The sequence below is a fragment of the Rhodnius prolixus genome, unplaced genomic scaffold (genome assembly GCF_049639745.1).
Source record: "Rhodnius prolixus isolate KJV_2025 unplaced genomic scaffold, Rpr scaffold_2, whole genome shotgun sequence".
Taxonomy (NCBI): Eukaryota; Metazoa; Arthropoda; class Insecta; order Hemiptera; family Reduviidae; genus Rhodnius; species Rhodnius prolixus.
Genome location: NW_027411592.1, coordinates 33,041,788 through 33,063,051, shown reverse-complemented (window position 1 = coordinate 33,063,051; position 21,264 = coordinate 33,041,788). Strand labels below are relative to the sequence as shown.

The 21,264-nt window shown below is 32.0% G+C and overlaps 3 protein-coding genes across 12 annotated transcripts in view; 1 reads left to right on the top strand and 2 right to left on the bottom strand.

Annotated features, from left to right (window-relative positions):
- Positions 1-7,215, bottom strand: part of LOC141449514 (uncharacterized) — a 195,413-nt gene extending 188,198 nt beyond the window's left edge. For 2 of the 5 annotated variants that reach the window (XM_074119032.1, XM_074119036.1), the window contains exons 1-2: positions 7,051-7,215; positions 2,712-3,204 (exon numbers count right to left, since the gene is read on the bottom strand). In XM_074119032.1, the coding sequence (XP_073975133.1) occupies positions 2,712-3,199 (488 nt within the window). In that variant the 5' untranslated portion in view covers positions 3,200-3,204; positions 7,051-7,215. Of the gene's footprint in view, positions 1-2,711; positions 3,205-3,526; positions 3,643-6,816; positions 6,957-7,050 lie in introns of those variants that run through there. The other 3 variants (XM_074119035.1, XM_074119033.1, XM_074119034.1) reach the window with 3 other exon arrangements.
- Positions 7,216-10,154: 2,939 nt separating this feature from the next.
- The window catches only part of LOC141449506 (uncharacterized), a 15,490-nt gene continuing 4,380 nt past the window's right edge, over positions 10,155-21,264 (bottom strand). For 4 of the 6 annotated variants that reach the window (XM_074119019.1, XM_074119023.1, XM_074119024.1 and 1 more), the window contains 7 exons: positions 20,978-21,133; positions 18,410-18,548; positions 15,364-15,460; positions 15,105-15,281; positions 11,635-11,775; positions 10,976-11,163; positions 10,155-10,811 (listed from right to left, as the gene is read on the bottom strand). In XM_074119019.1, coding sequence (XP_073975120.1) covers positions 10,637-10,811; positions 10,976-11,163; positions 11,635-11,775; positions 15,105-15,281; positions 15,364-15,460; positions 18,410-18,548; positions 20,978-21,133 — 1,073 coding nt within the window. In that variant the 3' untranslated portion in view covers positions 10,155-10,636. The remainder of the gene's footprint in view (positions 10,812-10,975; positions 11,164-11,634; positions 11,776-15,104; positions 15,282-15,363; positions 15,461-18,409; positions 18,549-20,977; positions 21,134-21,264) is intronic. The other 2 variants (XM_074119020.1, XM_074119022.1) reach the window with 2 other exon arrangements.
- Positions 18,834-20,982, top strand: LOC141449503 (serine/threonine-protein kinase polo-like). Its single transcript, XM_074119016.1, has one exon. The coding sequence runs from the start codon at positions 18,981-18,983 to the stop codon at positions 20,661-20,663; it is 1,683 nt and encodes a 560-aa protein (XP_073975117.1). The 5' UTR covers positions 18,834-18,980; the 3' UTR covers positions 20,664-20,982.

Here is a 21,264-nt window from a genome sequence, read left to right as displayed (position 1 = left end):
TAAAGATTTATTTGAAACAGAACCAAGTACAAAAAGAAAATATTTAAGATTAAGTATCAACATTTACTCATATATCGCACGACAATTATAAAAAGCCACTCGCCGATCCGAAACTCACTTGTATTGTCAAGATGGATTAGTTCACTCAATCGGCCACATTAGATTTTCGATCAGTTTAAAATCAACGACTCTGAGGCTAGCGATTTCCGTTGTCATCATTGAAATTAATCTTACTTGACAAAATTTAGTAATCGAACAAAGACATATTGCACGGAAATAGCACTTTAGAAGCCTCTCTTCCCCACCACCACAAGTAGCTTAAGTCGATATTTTCCCGGAATATGATTACATAATAGAAACCTTTGATTAATAAGGCACTGCTAGTCATTTTTATTAATTTTCTATTAATTTAAATTTCGTGTAATTTTTGAGCAGCTTATTTCAATGATGACGCTTAGAAAAAGCTGTGACAGCTCAGTTCAACTCTTAACAGCGTCCTAATTTGGACCAAATTATGGCGGAACTATTATCAAAACACTCGCAGCTTTATACATCGCATTAGTTTAATTTTGTTATTATAAAAATGTCTCACTCAATTATTATATATTTTTTTTTAAATAAAAAAATGTTTATGACCCGTCAAAATTTTTCCTTTCAGTTATTGGCCCGCTGCTAAAAAACAATTGCCCATCACTGCACTAGCCAGTAGCCTGATGCACCAACCAAACACGTGTTTCACATATTCAATCTCTTTTACAACAGATTTCCTTCTTCAACTTAAATACCTTAGACAACAATCTAGTCCAGAATTGAGTTAAAAAATCGCATCAGTTTCCCTTACCGTAGATTATGTAATTAAATTTCGATGAAACTTACAATAAGAAAAACCTACAATAAAAAATTTACAATAGAAAAAAGGGTCAAAGGGAATTTACTTTAAAGGTGTCATTTACTAATAAAAATTGAGAATCAACTTGCATAAAGTAAGTTAACAAAATTTTAAGTAAATTTTTGGAGCCATCAAAAACTCAAAAAGAGTGGCCATTCATTCGGTTAAGTGGCCTTTACGGTTGTTTGAATTTCCTATAAACTCAGAATTATAGCTATATATATTAACCTTACTTAATAACATGTAAGGCACTGGACTGTTCATTACACTAATGTTGTACTGTACAGGAAATCTTAGCCATTCCTGCCCAAAGAAGATACGTAATAAAAGGAGAATTCTAGCACTTGTTTATTTTTTTTTCTAGTGTATAATATTAATTTTTAAATACTATTTACTTAGTCAGTAAGTGTGGTGTAGAAGTCAAAATTTCTACACCAAAGTGATTTATCTACCTCTGAAGATAGATAAAAGTCCGAAATCTGTCTGGGATACAGCAAACAGGCGTGCTATGGCGAATGAAATCAAAGATAATTTTAATAATAATTTTATATTAGGGAAGGGATTAGCTATGAGGTTAGCATACTGGACTCCCACGCGGAGGTCCCGGGTTCGAATCCAGCAGCTGACCCTTAGATTTTCTCTTCCTAGGAGCTTCTTACAGCTCACTGTCCGGTGATGGACAGTGTTATCTGTAACGAGAGAACACTGTCCGGAGGCCGGCAGTGCACTGGAAATAGCTCCGGGCGCTAATGACCTCAGCTGTTGATGCGCCAAAAAAAAATAAATAATAATAATAATAATTTTATTCGATGAGATAAGAGGGGATGAATGGCAATGCTATCAGCTGACTTGGGTTTCATCCAGCAAGGGGTTGTGTGCGGAAACCAGTCAGTTCCGCGTGCCGATTCAGTTTGAGTAGCCACAAGAAGAGAGCATAAACGATTAGGGGCGCTAATGACCTCGGTAGTCGATGCGCCGTAAAAAAAAAACAACAACAATAAATGGTTAATGAGAACTAGGCTTAATATAGAACAAAGGCCGATGTAGTTCAGTCTACCATCAGAGAATTTGGGTACATATTCTGGTTCTCTTGACTTTAAGAGGTTGTGCAACCTGGTTAAAATTTCTTTGACCGCTTAGAACAGTGTTTCCCAACAAGGTGCAAATCGATTGTTAAGGGAGCAATTCGAAAATCGGAGATTAAAAGAAGGCTGGATTTAAAAAAAAAAACAGGGAAGACGGAAGTTATCTAAATCGGAACTTGACATAAAATCTCTTTACATAAAGCGCAGGGATTTCACTAAATTTAAATAATAAATAATTACTAATAATTAAAATAGTATAGAAAAATCTTTCATTAAAATTATTTTGTTCTTGAATTTCAGTTCTACATTATAATGTTATGAAAATTTATCGGATTTTCTTGGGGAAAATGTTTCGAATAAAATTTGTAAACTACTACTTGAGTATAATAACAATTAAGAAAAAAATATTTGGAATCATTTTCGACAAACTCTCCAAAAACTGAAAAAAAATCCACCTAATTAAGCTGGCACTTCTAGCTAAGGGTTGTTGATCGCAAGGTCGCAGACAGCTCTTTAGGACAGACCTAATTTCAAGTTTTCGCTTTCTGCGAGTTTTATTTTTTGCGAAATAATTTGATCTCACATACATTTTCTGTAAAACATTTTTTCGTATTCATGGGACCGCTGAAAAAATATTTCGACTGTAAAAATATGATGTGACCCCTCATACTTTCCTTACCTAGTAAGAGAAAACAAAGATAAAAATAAATACAAAAAATAAAATAAAAGTAGCATACCTATAGAAATCATTTTCTGATATAATATCCTTGATACTATCCTCAGGATCGATTCTGTCATATATATACTGGCTAGACCGTTTTGAAGAGATATCCGTACCAAAATCGCCGGTAATTTTTAACGGAGGTTTATCAATAATTGGTCGTTTAGCCGTTTCACTATCACTGAAATACACTGGTAAACTTGTACTATTGTGCGCATGCGGTCCTAAATCTTCTTCATATACCACGCAAGCTTCACGTTGAATTTGTAATGATGCTTCGGATATGCCGTGCTGTATATCTGGCGGTGATAATGGTGCACTTTGCAAGACGAGATCATCTGATTTTGAATGTTTCAAATCGGCCAGTCCAAGTCCTACTGGACGTTCGTCAGCACCAGAATAACGTCCAATTACTGGTGATCTGCAACCTTCGCGAATGCCTATTCTGTAAGTGTCACACGGGCCACGTCTACCACTTGATGACTGAATTATAAGATCTGTCATTGTACCTGAAAACAAAAAAAAATTATAATTAAAAAAATAAGATCTGGCGCACTCACATGAAATTTTCTTGCAACTATTCTAAAGCTTCTAAACTCACATTTTTTTTCTCAAACACTGAACATTTCAGTCATACTTAATTCTAACCTAATATTTACAGTTAGTAACTGAAGATTACAATGAAATGTAACCTATAAAAATAACACTATAATCCGAGTGGGTAGCACTGTTCTAAAACGAATTTTTCAAGAAAAATGAATAATAATAATAGTGCGTTAATTTAGAAAAAAAAAATACATTACACAGAAAAAATACTAAACATAAAGCTACTTTTTTTATACTGGTACTTATCAGCATGAGCAGAATCCTTCAGCCAAGAAAAATGATTAAGTTATAAACAAATTTGTGTATGGTAAGCCTATTCTGAGTTAACAGGAAAGCCTAGGAACCAGAGAATGTAAACAGTACATCGTCTAGACCAGCGTTTCCCAACCTGTGGTACGCAAAAAATAATCAATAATGGCGGACATAAAAAATTAAATCATAAAATTAACATAGAAACGTTTATCCCTAATTATAGGGATATGTATTAACATAAAAATTATTTTAATTAATACAATAATATTATACAGTAGAGTTATTAATATGTACATAATAAGGTTAGTCTGTCTCAAGATATACGAGAAAATATAATAGCACATTTAACAGGATTAAAATTGTTTTTCATGGAGTATTTTCCAAAACCTGAAAACACAAATGATAATTGGATTTCAAGCCCCTTCTATAAAAAAAAAATTAGGAAAAGCTACATCATTATCGATAAAAGATGAAGAAAATTTAATAGAATTATCATGTGACAGAACTTAAATGATAACTATGTAAAAAATCTGCGTAAAGAGACTGATTGTAATGAGTAAGCTCTATCCAAGCAACATTAAATTTAATTGGTACTTACAGGTAGTTGAATGCTTAAAAGATATTCATTTAGAAGATTTGGGCACAAATATAATAATCCTAAAGTAGAACTTTGAAAATTAATTAATAATTTTGAAGAGAAAAATATGTACGCAATTTTTAATTATTTAAAAAAAGTTTTAAAACTAGGGAAGGGATTAGCTATGAGGTTAGCATACTGGACTCCCACGCGGAGGTCCCGGGTTCGAATCCAGCAGCTGACCCTTAGATTTTCTCTTCCTAGGAGCTTCTTACAGCTCACTGTCCGGTGATGGACAGTGTTGTCTGTAACGAGAGAACACTGTCCGGAGGCCGGCAGTGCACTGGAAAAAGCTCCGGGCGCTAATGACCTCAGCTGTTGATGCGCCAAAAAAAAAAAAAAAAAAAAAAAAAAAAATGACCTCAGCTGTTGATGCGCCAAAAAAAACAAAAAAAAACTAAGATTTTACCCTTTACAAAGTTTATAAAGTGAACTCCTTTGTTACAGATTCATTGTATCTCTATACAAATAAAGGAAAATAATAATAACAAAATAACACACTCGGAATAACAAATTTCACAAAATACATTCATTTTTACAAAGTGGTACAATTTAACATGATGTACTACCTACTACCAAGTGGTACGCGAGCCAATAAAAGATTGGGAAACGCTGGTCTAGACGTGTACTACCGCCTGTGGAATTTTCTGTAAAGTCGTTTTAAGCAAAACAGTTAATTCCTTTTTAAGATTACACAAGGGTTTGGACCGTGAACTACAGAAAATGACACTTTAGAGGAAAATCTACTCGCCTTTTTTTGTTGAAATAAACTTTTAAAATTGTTTCTAATAAAAGCTATAGATTTACATAGATATATTTAGTAAAAAAAGTAATAAAAACGTTCACGCCGATTTCGAGAAAATCCCAAAATAGCGATAAATCTATTCATTAAGACTTAATATAAAAGTTATTTTTATTATTCTGGTGGCAAGATAATACAATATATAACAAAAAATTTGGAACTTGATAGACAAAACCTAACCACTCTCTTTCCCCTAAGTGGTCTTAATCGAAACTAAATCGCAAATCTACATAATTACAATTCCTATTTTTACTAGTAAATAAGAGAAGTAAAAAAACCTCAAAAATAAAAGTGAAAAATATAATTATGAGTAAATTCCAGTTGAGGAATCCTTTTCTAACTCCACATTTTAGCAACTACTTATTTCTCTTTCACAGTTATTAAGTGATAGGACTGCAGATTACAAAGAAAAAGACAATTTAGAGGAGTTAAAAAAAAAAAAACCTCTCTCTCAGACGTCCATAAATTTAATCTAATTTTCATAGCAAAATACTACAAATTAAAATTTTAGAAATACACATATACAACAAGCCCAAGGCCATGTGTAGAAGCCATTTTCGAGAAAAATCTCTGGAAACCTTGGCTATCTCTTTGGATTAATTAGGCTAGTGTGCATTTGATTTCTTTGTCGCAGCTCTGCGTCCAGGTAGAGCTACATCTTTAAAACTGGTGCGAGTATTTCAAAGGGTTATTGAATCCTTCTGAAATGCAATTCTCTGGCTCTCTGTTGTATATAATTTCTATAGCGTTCTTGCATCCGGTAACAAGATCAGTTAACAAGTGTATGATAAAATGTTCACAATTAAATCTTTCCGAATTACTTACTAATTTTTCATTTCTTTCCATACTTTTTGTGATTCAAGCACAGTTATTATCTGAGAGATTTTATTTATTTTATACAGTTTACATTTAATCAGTTTCTTCATTCTGTAACCCTTATTTATTTTTTAATTAATGTTTGTGCCTTACTTTGTAACCTTATTTATATTGTTTGTTCTACACTGTCCAACTTCTGGTGTGGAATGCTTTTTGTAAAACAAAAACTATCTAATTGAATCTGAACTGATTGAAAACTGCAGAGCCATTTTCTTAATTTTGATAATTTGAACAAAGCAGTGTTGGTGATCTATTGGTGCACTTCAACGATCATTCATTTTAATCCCATTCCGATATCTACTTAACTCAGCTAGGACATGTTCACACTTGTCCTGTATGAAAAATATCGCTCAGGTCAAGAAACAAATCGCATTTAATAATCAAAAATTTTTGTTTCTACCTCACCGAACTTTCAGTGCAAACTGGGATCCTATCTGGCTTTTTTTTCTTTTCTTTTTTTACAAGAAGATGGTTTAACATGAAAGGCTGTTTCAATTTCAATCTTATTTCTGAAATAAATATGCTAGCTGCCTCCTCTTCGGTTAGAGAAATCTCTCATCAAAAACAGCTTATTAATAACTTAAAAACTTAAATTCTAATGTCAGATAAAATTACTTTTTCGTATTATTCAACGGATAGTAAAACATAAATCACATTTGACGTTAGATAGATTTGCAAAATTGAGTTAGTACCGTACATACCAAAAATACCGTCAATATTTAATGTGGCATTTTTTACTTAGATTTCTTCAAAACCTTTATTGTTAAATACAACTTATTGGGTAAACAATAACTACCAAACTGCTAGATTTGTGTTTTTAAAAAACAAGATAATATTCACTTTTAAAGAGCAAATATAAATTATTTTATATTTTATCCGTTGTTATAAGTAAACCAGAAAAACAAATTATTAACACTTATTAGTACGGAAATCATCAAAAGTATTTACCCAGAATCTAGATCAAAAAGTAGTAAAAAAACCTCCCTAAAAATTTCTTACAAAGACGTTTACACCATATTAAACATTTAAACAGAGAATATTGTATTTTCAAAACCAAAATAAAAAAGAAACAACAAATCACTCAAAAATGACCGTAGGTGTAGTCATATGTATGTATCACTAATACTTAGGATCATTGTATTATTTGGTTACACATGCACTAAAAACGAAATACATACTTACCTATCTATTTTTTAGCAATCCAGCTAATGGGAAATGGGATTATTCCAAAAGAGTCACTTAAGCAAAACAGGAATGTACTAAAAACACAATAATAATCACCACATTACCAACCTAACCACTCTCACACTTTACTGTTGCGAATAGACTGAACCTGAAGTGACATATCGGATATACAACTCGGTAGGGATGTGTAGTGAGATGCAGTCCACTTAAAATTAGCATAGCAGCGCTATCTCTTGGATTTTAAATGAAGTACCTATTATGCATAAATAAATTATTTAATGTGTTTTTAAAGTAATTAGAAACTTGTTTGTCTGATTTTTCTGTTATTTTGAACTCAATTAAAATATAATGACAATATTTAGCTTAAAGGTGATTAATTATAACAGGCAATTTTTTTTATAGTTTTACAATACTGGCTTGTATTATTCACAACAATATTGTATTCCACCTAAGAAGTCTTTTTGTTCTATTTGTTACTAGCTTCAAATATGATTTTTCAGCGCTTTATTTCGATATTACAGATTTACCTGCGATAGTCGTTGCTAAATAACATTAGGAACAATAGACCAAACATTTCTAGGAAGCAATATCTGAGAATGATTGTTCACCACTTTAAAAAAAAATCAGATTCTCCTCTATGATTGATATAATCGGTTACTGGGTTTACTAAATCTTTAGTAATTGTTTAAAGATATAATAAAATAATAATTTAATAATAAATAATCCGAAACAATACAAGTAACGGTACGAGATGAGTAAACCAATGTAGATTGGAGACTGTGGAGGGTAGTACTGGAATGGGCAAATTCTTTATAGCTGAAATTCGTAAATTAAAAATAAACATAAAAAATATTTATTTCATTCACGAATATCATTTCCAATGCCTTGAAGCCATTTGAAAACGTTCCATCTACTTATTAATTAGCCAGTTTTTGCAGGTTATTTTCAAATATCGAACGATAACAAGTGCTTTTCAGAAAAGGGAATTAAGCCGAATGAGCACCACAAAAATCTAAGGGCACATTTCCGGGCAGGGCCGACTTACCTGGGTTTTATTTAGATCGTTTTATTTACTGCATAATTTTTAATCTAATTGGCTGATGCCACATGATTTCCTTCCCAAAGGGGCCCGCTGAGACACTGTCGCCCAAGGGCCCACAAAAATCTCGAGCCGGCCCTGAAACACAGAATAATTTAGAGTTATCAAAAATAAGGAATTCTCGCCTAGTTTTGTACAAATGAAGTTGAAAGATTGCAAAAGAATGAAGAAAGAAATCTCGATCTTTCCATTCAAAATAGACGAGTATCCATTATTGTTCCAATCATCCTGTAAATGTAGCATCAAATGCATGGTGCGCTGTATCCACAATCCACCTGTGGCTTAGTTACAAACAATATAAAACGAAAATATGAATCATTCCAGTAAACTAGACCAGTATTATTTATTGTTCTATTAATTTTGCAATAGTAATTCAAAATTGGGTCTCCCCTGTTTGTACAATCCTCTTTTGACTAAGCTATTAATACATTAAAGAAGAAATCTCATTCTTTTGTTCAAAACTCGAGGAGAATTACTCATTTCATCATTAATTTTGCAATGGTAATTCCAAATTTAGACTCCCCTTTATTTACATTTCACCTCTGGCTTAGTAATTAAAAGTAAAAAAAGCAGAAACTTCAATCTTTGCAGTAAAAAATGTCCTAAATTCATTATTTCTCCACTAATGTGCAATCGTAACTTCAAATTCTTGGTTACCCCGTCAGTACTTTCCACTTCTGGCTTAGTAATTAAATGTAAAAAACTCAAATTTCAATCTTTGCAGTGCAACTAGACCAGAATTCCTTAAATTTGGGCTACACTGTGTGTACAATTCACCACAGGCTTAATTGTTAATTCACTGAAGATGAAATCTCAATAATTCCTAGATACTAGACGAGAATTCCTTAATTTTTCTTTCAATTCTGCCATCGTAACATATTTTTCGAGCTACCCTTTGAGTACAACCAGCTTAGTTATTCATATAATAAAGCGGAAATCTCAATCCTTCCAGTCAAACTAGATGAGAACTTATTTAACCATTAATTTTGCAATCGTAACTTTTAACCTTGAGCTACCCAGTGTGTACAATCCTCTTCTGAGTTAGTAATGAAACCAAAAGCAGAAATCTAAATCTTCCCAGTCAAAATAGAAATCTTATTTTTCCATTAATTTTGCAGTCGTAACTTCAAATTCGGTCTACCCTGCGTGTATAATTCAACTTTAGCTTAGTTATTAAACTACTGAAGCATAAATCACATTCTTCTGTTCCAATTTAGCGAAGAATTACATTTTTCTCCTCTTATTTTGTAAAGGTAATTCAAAATTCAGGCGTCAATGGGATTGTACAAACAGGGTACTTCGAATTAGAAGTTACTTAAGGCAAATTAAAAGAAAAAATAAAGAATTTTCCTCTAGTTTCACAAGAAAGATTGAGATTTCAGCTTCAGTGTTAACTAAGCCAGAAGTGGAATGTATACCCAGGGTACACTGAATTTTTAGTTGTGATGGCTAAATTAATGGAGAAATAAGGAAATCTCGTGTATTGGTCAGGAAATGTCAGGATTTCTGCTTCAGTGCATTAATAATTAAGCTAGAGGTGGAATCTCTACACAGGTTTGCCTGAATTTTGAGTTACGATTGCTAAATTAATAGAAAAATAATAAATTCTCGCCCATTTTGATCGGAATGGTTAATTCTTTCATTAACCATTAAATAAAATCCAAGGCTTAGACCGGGAATCGAACCCAGTACCACAATACATCATAGCTTTGCGAGCCTCGCCTCGCCTCTAACCGCTCAGCTACCGTGGCGCCTTTTGAAGAAGCAGAAGAAAAGTGAATGCAGAAGTAAATTTATAACAAACCTTTTAGTTGAATCATTAAAAATTCATTAAATGTGATAAGTTTAAAGCTTAATAAAAGTTTAAGTGATAAACTTAAACTTGGTACGCCCTTTTTTTGTGCGTCGGCATGGTCCATTAAACACCTTCTGAAGAAAGAGAAAGCCACCTTTGACTTTTGCTTTTCTGAATTCTCGGGAATTCTACTTTTTTGGAAAACTATTTCAAATAAAAGTATTTATTTTACTTTACAAGGCCTAGAAACATACACACAAAGCATAAAGACATTTTTAACATTAAAAAAATACCTGTTATTATTACAATTTTAATGAAATAAAATAATTTATTCTTTTTTAACATTTTCCGTACAAATAATATTTGCTATACATATAATTTTTTAATAATTTAGATACTCTTTCCATTTGTAAAATTTTAATTAAAAGTACATTTTACTTCACTTTGAATTTGGTATTAAATTTTGGTATACGAGAAAAAATAAATGCAATAAAAGTTTTAATCATAATTAAAAAAATTAAATAAAATTTAATAATTTTGAAAATTATCTAGTAGAAAAATATAAAAACTATTTAAATTAATTGCACTATAGTTAGAAAAATAAAATGCAGATGAATAATAGCATTCAAAATAACATTAAAATGGCAATGAAAACAACAAAACATAGCCATATGAATAAAGAAAATAAACTAGTTATTTATAAGAGCCAAGTTCGGCTCAAAATCCATTTTATCACGTATTTCTGGAGACAATTCCATTAAAGAAGATACGCATTTAATTCCTGCGTTTTTACCATGGACTTTACAATTGTTTTTTCGAGCACTTCTTCTAACTGGTGTAACTAGAAAATTATTTTCATTCTTTCTGCAAATAAACATAAAAATAAATAAAATTAAAAAATTTTCTAATTAGAATTAATTCATAGTCTCCATACTGTTTAGAAACGATATTTTTTATTAATAACAGAATGAAGAGTCTACAACAAATTTAAATTATTTTAGTGAATACTGAAAACAACTACAACTTACTTTTGATTTTTCTTAACAGAGAATTGTATTGAGCTTGAATTTACAAGATTATTGACATTAATATCTGCTAAAATCCTACTGTTTTTATTGGGTGCTTCTTGTGATGCTTCTTTTTGCGGTGTATTCAGATTGAGAACTTTTATTTTACTTATTAAATCAGAGACTTGCATATTCAGTTTTGGATTTTCCTATGGGAAAGAAATCAAATAAGCAAACAGCATAGATAATAATTCTTTTCGAAATTTCGCTACATTTCCATTGTTATAAATATAAATATATAAAACTGCTGTAAATATAAAAAAGTAACTGTTAGCAGAAAACAGTCCAACAAACAATACAAAATCCAATTGTCTAGGGAGAGGATAAACTTTCTCTTTTTTGGAGCGAATGAGACGGTTTGATGATGTATTGAATCTGATTAGACAGGGCTTAAGAACCCTTTAGAACACGATAAAAAGATAAGGAGGCAAAGAAGCGAAAGAGGCTGCAGGCCTGCTAAGACATTGAAACTCTGAAAACTTTAAAATTTTGAAACAAAAAATTAGATTATGTTTATTACATCAACATGTTGAACGAAGTTTAGGAAGTAATTAATACGTAGTATAGTATTATAAAATTTAAAAGGATAAGGTTCACTGAAAAGTACAGGTAACACTTACAATAGCTGTAGATTCCTGCCTAATACCTCTTCTTGAGTTAATAGAAGCTTTACATTCCCAATATAGTGGATATTTTGTTAAGTCTGGATAGTTGTAACACATTGTGGTAAGCCATGTTTCGCATTCCTTAGTAGGATAACCCTTAAATATTTACATAAATAAAACAAATTTACTCAATAAATAATATATTTAAGCTTTTCTATTTCAAAAAAACAGGATTTTTTTTTTTATACTTACGTTATGTCTTATCACATTTATAACATACATACTTATATGTATAGGTCTATAATTTAACAGGACCGCTCTAAGGCCGACTTAACACATTCAAAAATTCTTTAAAATAGTAGCTCCACTTTTATAAAAGATTCTTTAATTTTAGATGCTCCTACTTTTAAAGCTTGACACAAGTTTCTGGTGTGGTGGAAGAGATTGTACAACGAAGGATGCGTGTGATGAGCTTATGTGACTCAGTACTGAAGTGAGAAATCATGGAGTCCATGGACTGGTGTTTAATCAAGATTGAATTTAGCAAATCAGTTTTTTTTATTAATGTTAAAAATCCCAACTTTTCAGGGGCAAGGTGGGCAAACGTGGAATTGTATGTGTGAGTACCCCAATTCGAATCCCTCTGTAGTACAGTTTACTTTTTAGAAAAAATGTTAATAGTAAAGTATCTGTTTATGCCCTTCCACATCGAATTGACAATTGGACGATAAGCTTCTGAAAACAGCCGATTACTTAAAGAACTTATTTTCTTTTAAGATGAAGATCTCTTTGTCCATCCTTCAGTAGCCAGGGACAGTGGTGTTTTTTAGATAAAACTCATCTACTATATATGTAATGCTTCATACTACGTTTTATCATTTTAAACATTTTATCAAATAACACTTATGTAGGCATGTTCAAACTATTCAGCTACAGCTCAATCTTTGAATGAATGTTCTCATGTTATCGCCTATTTTATCCATCGTAGCAGACCTGCGCGCATTGTGGACCTAACCAACCACAATTCAATTTCAAAACTCTGAAGTTCTCCTATGGCACAATCTATAATCGAACATATGGCATACGCGTACGATGTCGTCTTGACTGGAAGAACCAGAGCAGCTCTGGCGGGTTCTTTTCAAGAATTTGAAGCGGCTTCGAAGGAACTGGGCTTAAAAATAAATCAGACGAAGACGAAGTTTATGGTGTGTTCTCGAAGAAACCTAGGTAGTGATGAGGCGCCTATATGCGCACCGTACAATTTTGATAGGGTTTCATCTTTCAAATATCTAGGGGCCGTTTTAACCGATAAGAATGAAGTGAGTGTAGAAATAAAAGGCAGGTTAACGGCAGGCAATAGGTGTTTCTGGGCACTACAGAAAGTCTTAAGTTTTCGAGAACTATCAAGGGAGGCAAAGCTAACCGTCTATAAAAGCATATTGAGGCCAGTGGATATGTATGCCAGTGAAACGTGGGTGTTGACCAAGGAGGATGGAAAATTGATACCTGGGAGAGGAAGATTCTGAGGAAATTTTTTGGCCCCGTGAAAGAAGGGGAAAGGTACAGAATCAGGAAAAACGAAGAAATAAGAGAGCTGTACCACGAGCAGGATTTGGTAGGTTTGATTAAGAAGGGAAGATTGAGATGGCTAGGCCATTTAGTAAGAATGGAAGATACCCGAATTCCCAGGAAGATAATGGATGGACACCCAGGAGGGGCGAGAAAAAGAGGAAGGCTGAGGATTAGGTGGCTGGATGATGTAGAGGAAGATGTTAGGAGTCTGGGAGTGAGGGCATGGAGGAGAATTGCCTTGGTGAGAGAGGAGTGGGGAAAGGTGTTAGAGGAGGCCAAGGTCCTTGGAGGACCGTAGAGCCAGAGGAAGAAGAAAGTTCTCCTATGCAGACATTATCCAAACGGCTGAACTTGCACTGTTTGATTTCCAAAAAGAAAGCTTCTTCTTCTTCAAGAAGAAAGATAGGTGCAGATCTACCAATGGCCAATTTTTATCATATTATAAGATTTTCACAGAAATACAAAATACTGTAGATAAAAATATGCCCTTAATTTCTCTCCAAACTATGGCACCTTTCTGATAAAAATGTGAAGCGGGTAAAACAAATTTTACTAAATATTACTAAAAATCAATGATATAATAAATCTTACAAACAATACTTCCATTTAAAACTGTATGATTCGTGATTATAAAGAAAAGTTTCGACGCAATAAAACTTCTGTCAATGAACTCTTGAACTTTGTATTTTATGCACTTTTAAGGGAAATAACACCTTTGAACATTTTCTCATAAATTGCTTCATCTTGCTGCGTAACGAATAAAAGTTTCAAAGATATTCATTTGTCTATTCATTTGCAATTAGGCATATCAGTTTAAGACTCTTGTTCTGAATAAATAAATCGAACGTACAAGAGTTTGGCTTTCTCAACTTATTTTCTTCTGTAATTTAATTTAATTTAATTTTGCCTTAAATTCTAACCCCTTTAGAGGATAGTTTATCTTCAGTATAACAATACGCAATCAAAAATAATGAAACCTTTCTCTTTTTTCTCTCTTTTACCTATTCTCTGATTGTAAAAAGTTTGAATTGTTTTCAGACAGAAATATGTAAATGTTTTGGTTGTTTTTTGTTTGATATTATTAAAGTGAATCCTTTTTTATTGAAGTTATTCCTTTTCTTATTAGATTTGTGTTTTTGATTTTTATATTTGATATTATCTTTCTTTCTTCTTTCAAATGGTGTTCTATTTTTATATCTTTTTTACCGATATGTACGGTGACCATTCGTACTGTTTTTGGCAGGACAGTACTGTTTTTTAAGACGCTGTCCTTCTTTTTTTTTTAAGCATAAATGTCCTGTTTTTTATTCATTTGTACTGTTTTGTACTGTTTTTCAATGAAATTAATGAAAATATGAATATTTTTTCGATGATTTATGTATGATTTTGTTAAGATCTGATCTTCATATTGTGAAAATTAGATATATTTGTATATTATTGTCGTTAGTATAGTTTTAAAGAATGTGATATTAAAACAAAATTTTGTTGTAATTTTAAAAGACTGACTATTTTTTCTATTTACAAGAGTTACTATTTACATTTTGTTACTAATTAACAAGTGTATAGTGCAAGTAGTCGCTCAGTTTCGGTTGAACATGGGCCATATTATATGGCCATTGTTTTGTAATAACCGATCTCGTGTTAATAAACGTATTAATATTTTTTAAAGGTTTTTTTTGCTCCTTGTCCTGTTTTTTGATACAAAAATAATGGTCACCGTACCGATATGTCATTACCAAAAGTTCTATTATTTTTGAATTAATTTAATTTAAATACTGATTATATTAGACCAACCTTTGCTACAAACTGTACAATTTACAAGTAATAAAATAATAAAATAAATAATAAACTTCACAATGAAAAACAAAATAGTTCCTACTTTTATCTTCCTCAAAAAGCGGGTGACTGCTTACCATTCTAATAACTGAACAAAGATCATCAAGTCCTCCTTGTAGCATACATTTGATATCTGTGCTATTTTCTTGTTTTAGTTCAGGGGCAACATGATCTTCTTGAATATCTGAAATATGGGAACCTGGCGAAGGACTAAGTTTAGGCTCAGTATTCTTAGGTTCAATAGATTTTTCTACCTAAAAAAAAAAAAAAAATTACAGAAAAAAAAATAAATGAAGTAGTTAAGATATTACTTGATTAATAAATTACTAGAAATACCAAAATGGAAGGAGGTTCACTATTGGCCATTTTCTGTAAACGTTTAAAATTGGTGATGCATTTTCCTCTTTTCTTCAACCAAGAATCTAAACCCTTCCTAAAAAATGTGTTTAATAATAAGGAACCAATTAGTGCTACAAATATTTTTTTATTATTATTTTAACGACAAAACTATAGAGCGAAATCTAAAAACATTCATCCCTCTTCTATAGTAAAAACTAATCTAAAGTCAATTTTTACAGTTTCAAGAGATGCCTCTCCCAAAAGTGATCTTAATCGACTATTCTTGAAAAATGGTGCAAAAAAAAGTTATAAATCTCCTGCCAGCAATGTATAAAATATTGGAAAATACACCCCAGTAAACTGATATATCAGGTCGAAGAATTTTAGATTTTCAACAGTAAAACCATTTATTACAAAAAAAAAAAAAAAAAAAGCTTTGCGTAGTATAATAATAATAATAATAATTGATTTATTGAAGAAAATAAATTTTCAATTTACATAAATTATAAATAAAAAATTTCAACCGGCTTAGGCTTACTCGTGGTCTCATGGACCGTCCGAGGAGCCTTGCGTAGTTTACTTCTCTGTTAAAGCGGCCAGAGCAAATCACTTCACGACATAGTCCAGTGGCATGAATCTTGTAAGCAGGATTATATCTATTAGAAATCTAGGGAATGGTACAATAAGCCTTTTCACTTATTTTTCAGCTTGATTTTCAACGATGTGGGGAACTGCATCTGCACCATGTACTAGTAATCACAATTCCTATCCTGTCTGCTGGAATTTCGAGCCTCGGAAACGAGTAGCTTCTTCACGAAACCCAGAATAATGATAAGACCAGAAGGATGAAGTGGGCCCGCGGTATGAATGTAGAGGTAATCCAAGCTTTCCACATGGTGTGGAGCTCAAAAAATATCAGAGTAATCCACAACCGTAAATGATTGTTTGAATCTGAGCTCCCTCCCCCCAAATATATCAAATTACGTCTGGGGGAGAAGTGCTCACTAAAGTTAGGACAAAAAGTCAGCAGATTGCAATACACCTCCGGCGGATCAGCACACAAGGAGCTTTGATTTAATGATCTTTATCCAGTGACTATCCTGCTGAATCGTGAGGTCAGCAAGTTTAGCAACAAATCCCACACTGCTAGAGCACATTATTGATGTGTCAGCAAAGCAAAAGAAGATACAACACTCTGTGCTCATTAAATACATAAGAATACATTTACCTAGAGCCTCTTACATAAAAGAAGTCCTTCATGCCGTTTAACTGCTAGTCAAAGAGCTCGCGAAATCTTTTAAGTAGACAGCGATCTAAATATGATATTTCTTTGTTATCATGTGATGTTAAAATAGTGGCCCAAGAAATTGATGTCGCTTAAAAGATAGAGCTGTTAATAGTTTTTGTAGCCAAGGAATGCAAGTTTCATTAAGCCGAAGTGGAAAATTATGCTAAAGAGTAATGGAACAATCACAAAGTTCTTAAACGACCCCATAAATCAAAAAAACCATCGAAGAAGAGATTATTATTCAACACATGGGCCAAGTCTATAAGGCGAGTTCCACCTTGGTCGCTGTAAGCAAAGATTAGCAGCTCTATTGGATTATTATATAAGGTACACTAAGGCTTTGACAAGAAGACAGTAGACTGCAATGTTCTGAACAAATTAAAAATTGTTCAAACTTCGCAAACAGCATTGAAAATTCCAGTCAGGTGCAGCTCTTGAATTATTGGAACAAATCTGGAAAAGATCTTTTGGCCATAATAGAGAGGCAGAGATGGGTTGAGGAAATCGTGCGCGGATTGGTGGACGTAGCCTTAATTACTGACGTAATTATTTCAGAAGATGTAAGATGGGACTGCAGTTTGTAAAGCATGGAACGGGAGTGCGACAGGACGGAATGATCTTCAAAGTTATTAGCTCCAACATTTCAGATGTCTGCACGTCAAGTTCCCGTAATGTTTCAACTAAATAATTAGCTGCGGTAAGGATTCTGCTACGCAACAGCAATCACTTATATGGTATCTAAGAAAAATAATGGATAGCTGTGGTCTAATGACTGCAGACTCAACTTGTTTTAATATGACGTAAAAGATATCCGTAAAGATTGAACTCCTGTGAGCCCCAACAACTTCTCGCCTTCTCATGGTAAAAAACCATGCTAAAGGATACAAAGAACTCATTCTTGAATCAAACTTTAATAAAAAATTACTAAAGTTACGAAACAGATGGAACTATCTGAGCACATTTAATGTCAAGATTTGCAGGAAAGATATTGCAAATGTGTTCTTTTTCCATGCTGAATCTAGGCACGGTCACCCTATGACATAAGATGAGAATCTTTTGTTGACGTCTTGATTTTCAAGCAGAATTAGTCTATCAATTTTCAACTGATGGGAGCTAACGAAGTGAGTTGAGATTGGTTTTATTATATACAAACAGGAAGCAGTGATAAATACTTAATGTAAATTTAGCCTCAGTGAATGCTTTTTCAAACAATCAACCAAAGCAAATGTTATTGATAAACAGTGAAGCAATAAATGAAGGAGTTATTTTTTGTAAAATTATTAATCAATAATTTCAAAAAAATAGTTGTAGCATTAGCTCAGCAATAGATAATATAAAATATTTAATAAAAAGGAGTTAAAATAAGTGTGCTCGAAATAACGTTTATCATCCATTTTGAACTTCTTGAATCTTAAAATAAAGAAAAAACGATAAATAGTCATTAATATAAGACTATTTCCGTTAAAGGGTATACAAAAATTGCATTTGGTTCGAAATAAAATAATATAGTATGCGATTAATCCTTATCATGCATATATTCCCAGCCATGATCTTAAAGATCGAAACATTGGCAAAACAAATGTAGAGGAAAAAATAAAATAAAAGCTGAGACCAGAAAATAGGATTTAATATTCCCGAAAAATATAGTAACGATAAATCTGGCCAAAAGGAGAAAATATATGATTTTTTTTTATTTATTTATTCAATGATACAAATAAATAAATTAAATATTTCCCTGATAAAATAAATACTCACACAAGAGGACTAAATGCTGATAATGTGAAGCCCTGTTCTTTTATTTGTATAGGCTGATCTGTTAAAGACGAGCAAGAATGAACAATTACTTTAGGACACATAAATTTCTTTGGTTTAGACTTTCTTCTTTCAGGAATCACTAGAAAATAAAATTTCATGCATATATATAATTAATAAGCAAAGTTAAACCGAATATAATGGAAAATGTGAAATTAGAAACAAAAATTTGTATAGTTATGACTGAGTTATTTATACTAATTAATTAAGAAATTTATGGAAAATGGATAAAATAAGTATGTTTTCATAACATAAAAATTAGCATCTGTGAAAACATTCAAATGTACAAATGCACCCAACATACATCTAAACTATTAGGTCAAAGAATTATTGAAGTAGTGAGGTGATGTCGGTACCAGTCTACTGAATGCGCCCTTGTCAATTTAATCTTATATGTTGGAACGTCTATTTAGTTTTTTGTTGTAAATATAAGTTATCGGATTTAACGTATTTGTGTTCGGTCTTTGGCTTTGAAAACTGATTTTTGACTTAATTTTTTTTAATTAAAAAAAAAATGTGCAATCAAGAAGATGAACAAATTCCAAAAACAATCCATGACACAAACAATGCAAAAACCTATACAAGGCAAGAATTTTTCGGAAAAGGAGGATTTGCAAAATGTTACAAAATAATGGACTTAATTACTAAACAAGTATATGCAGGGAAAATAATTTCAAAAAAATTATTATCAAAAAATTATCAGCTGAAAATGAGTAAGGAAATTGATATACATAAATCGCTTTCACATAAAAATATTGTTAAGTTTTACGGATCCTTTGAAGATCAAAATTTTATATACATGATTTTAGAATTGTGTTCAAAGAGATCAATGATTGAATTTCTTCAACGAAGAAAAAAGTTGACTGAACCAGAAGTAAGGTATTACTTGAAGCAGATATTAGAAGGAGTTTTATATCTTCATGAAAAACTGATAATACATAGGGATCTTAAATTAGCGAATTTATTCCTCAATGACAATCTGGAAGTAAAAATTGGCGATTTTGGTTTGGCTACTAAATGTAAAAGAAAACTTAAGACATATTGTGGTACACCTAATTACGTTGCACCTGAAATTCTTAATAAACAAGGTCACAGTTTTGAAGTAGATGTCTGGTCAATCGGTTGTATAATGTATACATTATTATGTGGCAATCCACCTTTTGAAACTAATTCTCTACGTGAGACTTGCGCGAAAATTAAAAGATGTGAATATTTTCTTCCACCAACAATAAGTGAACCAGCAGCTTCCATGATTCATCAAATGCTATCGCCAAACCCGGACTATAGGCCGAGTATTAGCCAGTTGTTGGAATTGCCTTTTATGAATGGTTACTGTCCAAAAATATTACCTACTTTTTCTCTTACTATTGCTCCAAGATTTAATACTTTCAATGATCCTTACTGTAGAACACCTATAGTAGAAAATAAAAACCTGAGGAAACAAAGCCAGTATCATCAAGGTGAGTTCACTTCTTTTGATTGCCAATATGCGCTACCTTCCACAAATGAACAATGTAAAAATTACCTTTTTACACTTCTGGCCCAGTTAAGAAATCTTTTAAAAAATAGACCTCAAATATTAGCAACTGCTGAAGCAGAGGAAATGACTGATCCTGACGCACAACCATTCGTCTGGATAAGTAAATGGGTAGACTCTTCTAATGACTACGGTTTTGGTTACCAGCTGTGCGATGATGCTGTTGGTGCCATGTTTCAAGACAGTACGAAAGCCTTACTGCTGCCAAATAAAAGAAACTTACTGTATTTTGACAGTGATGGAAGAGAATATAATCACGTTTTAGAATCAATTCCACCTTCATTAGAAAAAAAAATTCATATCTTAAAAGAATTCATCAAGTACATGGATGAACATTTAGAAAAAGCTGGAGCTTCAGTTCGGATACAAGAATTCGACAACCTCAGTTCAATCCCACATCTCCATGTGTGGAGCAGGACTTCAACAGCCGTTATCATGCAGCTTACTAACGGTACAGTTCAGATAAATTTTGTGAACCATAATAAAATTATTTTGTGTCCATTAATGGCTTCTGTAACTCATGTCAAAGGCCCTAAGGCATTCCGTACGTATAAATTTATTACAATATCCAAACAAGGGTGTGTATATGAACTACTGGAGTGTTTAAACTATGCATATAAAAAACTTAATTCTTTAATACCACTTCTTCAACTTAATTAAAATAATTATAATTAAGAATAAAATATAGTACATAATTTATAAACTTTTTCATACTTTGCTTTGAGAAGGGACCTCTGGTATAACATCTTAAAACTTGATTAATATACATTACATAACCTTCCTTACTTCATTTAAGAGAAATAAGTTTGAGGAAAATATTAAACTAGAGAAATCCACAAAAACGTTTCGAAACATCAACAACTTTACATTCTTTGAAACTACCATTAAAAGGAAGAAGTTAAATTAAATGTAGCATAAGAAATACTAATTAAATTAAAACAGTAGGCATAAATCCAAAATAAATAAATTCTTACACTCACAACCTTGTAGATTAGACTGGAAATTAATACCAGAAAAAGATTGATTACTTTCAAATAATTTTTTAAATCTATATTGCGGATCAAGCATAGATTTCCTTTGCATACTTAATTTAGTCTCTCGAGGTACAATTTTAGGTTCACTGATACAACCTAGAAAAAATATTAACAATCAGTTAAGCATGTGTACTGTAAAACTATAGGTTTAATGAAAAGGTATAAATTATCTGAAATGAGAGATTTAAGAATTAAGAACTAATACAACTTTAATTCTTAATTAAAAC